The 9472-nt window shown below is 43.0% G+C and overlaps 1 protein-coding gene across 1 annotated transcript in view; it reads left to right on the forward strand.

The window, feature by feature from the left end:
• Window positions 1-8772, forward strand: part of LOC127696084 (PRAME family member 18-like) — a 56049-nt gene extending 47277 nt beyond the window's left edge. The window contains exon 3 of the mRNA XM_052198573.1: window positions 8632-8772. Within this exon, the coding sequence (XP_052054533.1) occupies window positions 8632-8772 (141 nt within the window). The remainder of the gene's footprint in view (window positions 1-8631) is intronic.
• The last annotated feature ends 700 nt before the right edge of the window (window positions 8773-9472 follow it).

Below are 9472 nucleotides of genomic sequence, written 5' to 3' on the forward strand. Positions count from 1 at the left end.
TCTCCATTTTCTTTTTGGATGCACTCAGGCCTATGCGTTTTCCTCTTAGCACTGCTTTCATTGTGTCCCATAGATTTGGGTATGTTGTGTCTTCATTTTCATTGTGTTCTAAAAAGTCTTTACTTTCTTTCCTTATTTCTTCCTTGACCAAGGTATCATTGAGTAGAATATTGTTCAGTTTCCACGTGTATGTGGGTTTTCTGTTGTCTTTGTTGCTATTGAAGACCACTTTTACTCCATAGTGATCTGATAGGAGGCATGGGATTAGTTCGATCTTCTTCTATTTGTTGAGGTCTGTCTTATGACCAATTATATGGTCGATTTTGGAGAAGGTAAAATGAGGTGCTGAGAAAAAGGTATATTCTTTTGCTTTTGGATAGAATGTTATATATATATATATATATATATATATATATATATATATATATATATATATATATATATATATATATATGTTAAATCTAATTGGTCCAAAGCTTCAATTAGTTTCATTGTATCCCTGTTTAGTTTCTGTTTTCCTGATCGGTCCATTGAGGAAAGTGCAGTGTTGAAGTCACCCACAATTATTGTGTTAGGTGCAATGTGTGCTTTGAGTTTCAATAAAGTTTCTTTTACAAAAGAGGGTGCCCTTGCATTTGGAGCATAGATGTTCAGGATTGAGAGTTCTTCTTGTTGTATTTTTCCTTTGACCAGCAAGAAGTGTCCCTCAGAGTCTCTTTTGATGACTTGGGGTTGAAAGTCAATTTTATCTGATATTAAAATGGCTACTCCATCTTGTTTCCTGAGACCATTTGCTTGTAAAATTGTCTTCCAGCCTTTTACTCTAAGGTAGTGTTTGTCTTTGACCCTGAGGTGTGTTTCCTGTAAGTAGCAAAATGTAGGGTCCTGTTCACGTATCCAGTCAGTTAGTCTGTGTCTTTTTTGGGGGGCGTTAAGTCCATTGATGTTAAGAGATATTAAGGAATAGTGATTGTTACTACCTATCATTTTTGATGTTATTTTTTAAATTTGATTGGTTAACTTCTTTTGGGTTTGATGAGAGAGGGTTACTATCTTGCTTTTTCCAGGGTGAAGTTTCCCTCCTTGTATTGGTGTTTCCCTCCTATTATCCTTTGTAGGGCTGGGTTTGTGGATAGATATTGGGTAAACTTGGTTTTGTCGTGGAATATCTTAGTTTCTCCATCTACGGTGATTGAGAGTTTTGCTGGATATAGTAGTTTTGGCTGGCATTTGTGTTCTCTTGGAGTCTACATGAGATCTGCCCAGGATCTTCTAGCCTTCATAGTCTCAGGTGAAAAGTCTGCTGTGATTCTGATAGGTCTTCCTTTATATGTTACTTGGCCTTTTTCTCTTACTGCCTTTAACATTCTTTCTTTGTTTAGTACATTTGGGGTTTTGATTATTATTTGATGGGAAGTATTTCTGTTCTGGTCCAGTCTGTTTGGAGTTCTGTAGGCTTCTTGTATATTCATGGGCATCTCTCTCTTTAGGTTAGGGAATTTTTCCTCCATAATTTTATTGAAGATATTTGCTGGCCCTTTTAGTTGTAAATCTTCACTCTCATCTATGCCTATAATCCTTAGGTTTGGTCTTCTCATTGTGTCCTGGGTTTCCTGGATATTTTGGGTTACAAGCTTTTTGCATTTTGCATTTTCTTTAACTGTTGAGTCCATGGTTTCTATGGTATCTTCAGCATCTGAGATTCTTTCTTCTATCTCTTGTATTCTGTTGTTGATATTTGCATCTCTGTCCCCTGATTTCTTCCCAAAGCTTTCTATCTCCAAAGTTGTCTCCCTTTGAGTTTTCTTAGTTGTTTCTACTTCTGATTTTAGATCCTGGATGGTTTTGCTTAGCTCCTTCACTTGCTTGTTTGTGCTTTCCTGTAATTATTTAAGAGATTTTTGCGTTTCCTCTTTCATGACCTCAGCCTGTTGACCAAAGTTCTCCTGTATTTCTTTAAGTGTTTTTTTTGTTTCCTCCTTTTGGCTTTTGTATTCTCCTGGATTTCTTTCAATGATTTTTGTGTTTCCCTTGCAAGGGCTTCTAACTTTTGATCCATTTTCTCCTGAATTTCTTTGTGTCCTTCATGTGTTCCTGTACCAGCATCATGACCAGTGATTTTAAATCCAAATCTTGTTTTACTGGTGTGATGGGGTATCCAGGACATGCTGGTAGAGGAGAATTGGGTTCAGATGTTGCCATATTGCCTTGATTTCTGTTAGTGACGTTCCTGCATTTGCCTTTTGCCATCTAGTTCTCACTGGTGTTTGTTGGTCTTGTCAGTGCTGGACTCACCAGTGCAAGCTGCCCCTTCCCAGGTGGCCTCTGGTGCACAGCTTACCTCCTGCTCTGCCTGGAGACAGGGTGCTGTTGCCCAGGCTGTTTAGATCCCAAAGCAGACACCCGAAGGCTCCTGCTGGTGCCCGCTGGATTCATCAGAGCACACCGACTTCTCCCAGCTGGCCGCCCAGAAGCCCCTCCTGCTTCTTGCAGGACCCGGAGAGGACCTGGGTGTTGCCGCCTAGGCTGATCTAGATCCGGAAGTGGAGAGAGTTGAGCTGAGGGCTCCAGCCAGAAGCCTCAGGACTGGGACCCAAGCTCTGGGCCGCTTGAGCAAGCCGCGCTGCGAGCTCCCGGACTGCCTCTGGGTGCACACCGTGTCTCCCGCACTTCCTGGAGACCTAGCACTGTAGCCCTGGCCATCCAGATCCTAAAGCAGGCACCTGAAGGCTCCCGCTGGGGCCCGCTGGATTCACCGGAGCACACTGACTTCTCCCCGCTGGCCTGCTGATGTGTTCTTGGGTGCCCTTGCAGCTCTAGTGTGCTTTGCCCCAGATTGTGTCTGTGAACCAGATGGAGCACGTGTGCACCCCCAGGGAGCAGACGGTGTAAGCTGCAGGGACCTCACCCGCGTGCTGATCACTCCGCTCGGCAGCTGATCCCCCAACCGTGCTGGCGAACACAAGGTTAGCCTGGCTGCCCAGGCCCTGGGTCCATGCAAAAGCCTGGGAGGCCAAGGTCCGAGCAAAGTTCCCCTCAGGCTATGACTGTCAACGGGGTCCACCAGGTGACCAGGATGGCGGGCGTGCATGCTCGCGCTCCCCGAAAGCGCCGGGAGAGTCTGCTGGGCTAACAACCTCCTGGGCGGGTTGACACACAGATGGCCCACCAAGCCGCCCAGGTCTTGGGTTCAGTCCAGGGCCTGTTGGGGCCTAGACCCCCGTTTTGTTAGCCTCAGCCTATGCTTGTTAGCCAGCTCTGCCCTCCAGAGCTCTCTGGGTCCTGTAGGCAAAATGGCGGCACGTGCGCCAGCCAGGGCAAAAAAAAACTCCTGGCTGGGTTCGCACCCCGATGGCCCCCCGAACAGCCCAGGGCCTGGGTGCAGGCCAATGCTCGTCGGGCTCAGACCCCCACGGTGTTGGCCTTGGGTTATGTTTGTGTACCTCAGTCTGTCCGATCTCTCTGGAGTCCAAAACCAAGATGGAGGTGAGCCTCTCCTGACTAGCGGGAGGCCGGGTTCTGAAGTGGCTTCCATGCTGCAAAAGGCACCTCAAATCCGCAGCTGCTTGCAGCCCGGCTGGCCAGAGAAGGTCAGTGGTCGTGGGCACAGGGCCTAACTGGACCCTGTGTCGCCTTGGTTCCACTGCTGATGGCCCTTCAGCTGGACCAGCCACTGCTGCACTGCCGCCACCGCCGCTGCCCTATTTTAACCATTTTAAACTCTGTTCGCTCTCCAAATTGGTCTCTCTTGTTTCCTTTGGTATATGCTATCCCGAGAATGGAGTGGGGGTCTCCCCAAAAGGTGGTCCTACAAATGCAGCCATTTTCATTCATGAAACCCAGAACAAGAGACTGAGCTGACTATTTACCACCTAGCTACAATAATTGGGATTTGGTTGGGTGAGAAAGAATCACATTATGTAGTCTAGGTTAGAGTCAGTTTGGAGCCATCCTTCTTCAGTCTCCTGAAGCTTTCACCACCTTCCTGGATCAGCTCTCATGCTGCTCTGTACATGATGACGGTCTTGTTTCATTTGTGTATTACCTCCCTAATGCTAGGTTTAAGGATTGTACCTGCATCATCGAGTAAACTACACTTTGTTTATGTGGGGTTTTTTTTTGTTTTGTTTTGTTGTTTTGGGACAGTTTCACTGTTTAAGAACCCTAGATATCCCATAAGCCATTGTGTGGACCAGTTTGGCCTCAACATCAAAGGTGCCCCTGCCTCTCATGACTCAGTGCTGAGATTTTGGTCTGTGCTACCCTGCTCATCTCTGTGTTAATTTTAAGACAGATCCTCACTCCATAGGCTTCACTGATTTTTGAATTATTTATTTTGATAAGGGTGGCTTGAACTCACTGACCCAGTCAACCTTGGACTACTGAGGGAATGGATTAAAGATGTGTGCCACAAAACCCAAGGTAGAGCATACTCTTTCAAGATGATTCATTTTATGGGTAGTGGTGCTTGTGTACAAATAGGAATGGATATCCCCCATAGGCCTGCTGTGCTAGCATGTCAGAAGGGGGTTTCAGATTGACTGGAACTGAAATCACAGATCATTTCAAGCCACCACATAGATGATAGGAATAGAAGATTGACAGGTGCTCACACTTTCTAAAGCAACCCTTCAGCCCACGTCCCACTCTAGATTACATCTCCTTGAGGAAGGCTTTTTGGCTGATCCTAGTTGACTTACTCTCTGCTTCCTCAGGGGCCAAGGGCACCATCTACCTCACACCCTCCTATTTCTGTTTGCTTTGGTCCATTTACGAAGCAGGCCTTGTAGAGATCACACTATACTTCAGCTTACAATTCAGATAAACATGACCTTGAACTGAGGATCCTATCTCAGGGATGCCCCAGCATCATTGCTGCATGCCCCATCTTGTCTGCTGCAAAGAGAGTTGTAGGGAGAATTCCTGTATGCTGGGTAGCTCCAGATGTCATTCCTGGTGTCTAACTAGCATAAAGTATCTACCTTTAATTATTCTGCAACAAATACTCTCTGGAGAGAGTCAAAATGAACACATTAATGCCAGACATGTAATTATTCAAAATCTTGGGTACATGGAAAATGTTATAAGCTATGGTGATTGACATAGGGATCTTAGGATAGCCTGTGCTAAAGAAGAATTCATAAGAACAACCTTATTGTCTCTCACACTTCTTTTTTATTCCTCCCCATCTCCTCTCCCTGCCTGCTATTCAACTTCACAGGCCTTGTTGCTTTGAACATGTGAACTTGCTCCATGTTTGCACACCTCAAACTCATTTCATGCTCTACAGCCAGACAATCAAAGAAGCCAAACACCACGTATTAAAGGAGGTGACTCCTGTTTTAATAGTACATTTTGCTAGAAAAGAGGGCCAAAGTTTGGTTTCAGCACTTTTATCATCAGATGCCTCCAGCTAGAACTCAAGCTTCAGATGTTAGGCTCATCTCTTCAGACATCTGTGGATCCTGGCTTTTACACAATACATATGCATATATACCAAATTGAAAAAGTCTTAAAAAAAACCCTCCATTTCACAAAGACTTCACAAAATGAACTAATTTATTAAACTGAAGTTGCTTGAGTTTTGTGTGGCTCCAATGATTTTCCCTACAGCACACTGTGAAGAGAATATGTGAAGTTTCAGGTGTATTAATTTAGCTTAGTTGTTGAGCAGCAGCCTAGTTTGTTGGGCTCCAGTGGTTCAATCTCCTTGAGCCCTTATGAGACTAGGTTGGTTGATTCTGTAGGTTTTCTTCTGGTGTCCTTGAACTCTCTGATTCCTTCAATATTCCCTCTATTCTTCCACAAGATTCCCTGAACTTTGTCTAATATTTGTCTGTGGGTCTCTGCATCTGTTTTTGTCAGTGGCTGGATGAAACCTCTCAAAGGATAGTTATTCTAGGATTCTATTTAGAGAATATCATTAATAATGTCAGGGCTCTTGAACTCATTGTAAAAGGTTACACTTCCTGAACAGAACACCCATAGATCAGGCACTAAGACCAACACTTTTCAAGTGTGACCTCAAGAAAGTAGAAATCCTCAGTAAGGCAAATACAGCATCAGTAGGTCAAAACAGTAGCCTAAATAATGGCAAAAATATCTTCACCAACTGTACATTTGACACAGGGTTGATATCAAAACAATGTAAAACCTCAAGAAATTAGACATCAAAAACCCCATACACTGTTGAAAATAAAAATGGAGTACAGAGTTCAACAAAGAATTTTCAACAGTAGAGCTCTAATTGTCAGAAAGTACTTAAGGAAATATCCAACATTCCTAGGAAAATGCAAATTGTAAGGAGTCTGAGATTCCTTCCTATACACATGAGTATGGATAAGATAAAAACTGAAATGAAAGCACATGCTGGTGAGGATTTGGAGCAAGGGAGACAATCTTGCATTTCTGGTGAGTGTGTAAACTTGCATACCAAATTTGGAAATCAAGCTGGGTGATTATCACAAATAATTCTACTTCAAGGCCCAGTTATACAATCCCTGACCATAAACTCAAAATTTGTTCTGCCATAGCACAAGGACATTTGCTCAACTATATTCATAGCACCTTTATTCATAATAACCAGAAACTCTTAGCACACCACCTGTCTCTCACTGAAGAGTGGATAAGGAAAATCATGTACATTTATGCCATGGAATACTAATCATATATTAAAAATAAGGATTATAATGCAATTTTCAGGCAAATAGATAGAACTCTAAAATATCCCTTCTTAGTGAGGTCCTTGTGACCCAGAATAATGTGCATGCTATGTACTCACTAGTACATGGATATTACCCATAGACTACAGCAAAAGCATGCTACAATCCAAACACTCAAAGAAACTAATTAAGAATAGAGCTCTAGGTAAGATGATTGAATCTCACTAGGTAAGGTAAATAGAATCTATATTACTAGTAGTTGATCAGAGGGAACTGTATGGGTGCTGGTATGGTCTTTTTTTTTTTGTAAGACCCTGGCTAACACTGTTAACCTGTAGAGCAATCATCTTTGATCATCTTTAATTCCCAGTAGCTGGAATGACACTTGTGAGTTACTCAAATATCTTACCTTAGGTTTTGCTTTGTATGTTTATCACATAGCTGGATTTTGTGCATATATCCTGCTTTTGGGACCCAGGAATTCTGTAAGGTTAAAAGAACCTTATAAGAACCACACTCTTCATCTTCCTTAGTGGAAACTCAATATTGATCTGCAATAAAAGCTTTGTGGTTTTACTATTTGTTTGCTTGTTTGTTTTTTGTTTTTATGTTTGATGGTCAGTTTTCTTTTTTTTTTACTTACTAAATTTAATTTCTCTTCAATTTTTTACAGTCCAATCATTATCCCTCTCCTGTTATGCCCTCTAATTGTTCCTCTTCCCATTCCTCATCCCTATGTTTTGCTTTTTAAGTGATCATTTATTTACAGTTCAAATGTTGTCTCCCTTCCATGTATCACCTCTACAAGGCTCCCTCCCATGATCCCTCCCCTTTACCTCCAAGAAGGTACTCCCACACCCACTGAGCAACTCCTGCCTCAGCCTTCTAGCATGCCCCCTTCACTAGGACAACAAGCCTCCAAAGGACAAAGGGCCTCCTCTAACTGTGAAGCAATATAAGGCAATCTATGCTACATATGCATTAGGAGCCCTGGACCCACTGATGGATACACCTTGGTTGTTGACTTAGTCCCTGAGAAATCTGAGGGGTCCGTCATCTGTACTGGGTCATGGGAGTGAGTCCCCCACATTTTTCTTTCTTTCTTTCTTTCTTTCTTTCTTTCTTTCTTTCTTTCTTTCTGTCTGTCTGTCTGTCTTCCTTCCTTCCTTTCTTTCTTTCTTTCTTTCTTTCTTTCTTTCTTTCTTTCTTTCTTTCTTTCTTTCTTGTAGAAAGGTTAACACATAAAGTTATTTTGACTCAAAAATTATGTGTCCATTGAGTAATAGGGAGGCTTCCATGATGTCAGTGTTGGAGACTATCTTTACACCACCAGTTTCATTTGAACACTCCTGCAGTATAGATGTGATTTGGGGTAAAGAGCAGGTCAGATCTCCTAAGGATGTTGTAATTCTTCCGAAAATCACCTCCGCGCCCCCCCACAGTCAAACAGGAAGGGAACAGAAAGGTGAGTATGTAGTGGGTACTCATTAGCACAGGTCAAAATGAGCTAATTGCTCAGATCTATGAGAACAGTCTATTATCTTCCCCTAGTTCCAATGGGCGATATGTTTTCAGCCCAAGTATCACAGAGTGCTTAAGACAGTTCTACAGCTTACATTTATATCTGTAAATGAGGGCAAACATGACTGCAGAGGTAAAGATAGGATGCAGATTCAGTGAGCCCACAGCAAATATTGAGATCCTGTAATGACTTCTTTGTGATGGAAGTTCTTCTGTGTACTTTTTAGGCTTAGGGGTTGAAACCGTTTTCAGCTTGAGGGTGAGGCCAGAGGATGAACTGCTGAGTTGTCATGACTGAGAAGTTTCAAACAGTAAGCATCATAAATGATGAACTTGATAATTTAGTCAAACTGACCATAGGGTACATGGTTCCTTATATTACTCTGTGCATACCAGCCAACCCTATACAACACCATTTGCCAGAACTAACTCCATGGTCTCTCCCTAGGTGCCTGAGGACACCCTTGGAGACCCTCTCCATCATTCACTGCCAAATTTCACAGTCATTCATGGATTCCTTTTCCTGCAGTCGGAGCCTCTTTCAGTTAAAACATCTGGAAATAATAGGAGTGATCTTATATGGTTTTGATCTTACACATTTGAGAGGTCTCCTAGAAAGAGTGGTAGACAGTCTTGGGACTCTGGATATGTCATGGTGTAAGATGAAGGACTCCCATGTCAATGTCCTCCTACCTGCCCTCACACAATGGTCTCAGCTCACCGATGTTAACTTCTACTACAATGACATCTCCATGTCCATGCTGAATGACATTTTGGAGAACACAGTTGACTGGAGAAAGATAAATTTGGAACAATACCCTGCCCCTCTGGAGTGCTATGATGAGTTGAATCATGTCTCCAGAGAAAGATGTGCCCAACTTTGTGAGGAGCTCATGGATGCACGCAGGGAAGTAAGGCAGCCCAAGAACACATCCTTTGCTACAAATACCTGCCATAAATGTCATGGAAGCTTTGTTTATGGCCATGGGGCCAAACTTTGTTCTTGCTGACAATAAACATGGATACAGGCCTTCTGGATGTGAATAAATGACAGCTTTGGGACACATCTCTCTCACCTGGGGTGCTCAGAGTATGACTTCAGACATTGATCATGGTTGAAAATAAAGAGATGTATAGTGCCTGGGACTCTGGAGGCTGAGCTTGGCATGGGTAACAGTCAAATGGTCTGTGGGAACAGGGGCCTTGTGGAGTCATCCTACCAGATAAAGGATCTGGAAGGTTCAATGGGTGTAGGAATGGAAAGACACTGGTATTTCATGAGTGAACCA

This window comes from Apodemus sylvaticus, chromosome 11 (genome assembly GCF_947179515.1).
Source record: "Apodemus sylvaticus chromosome 11, mApoSyl1.1, whole genome shotgun sequence".
Taxonomy (NCBI): Eukaryota; Metazoa; Chordata; class Mammalia; order Rodentia; family Muridae; genus Apodemus; species Apodemus sylvaticus.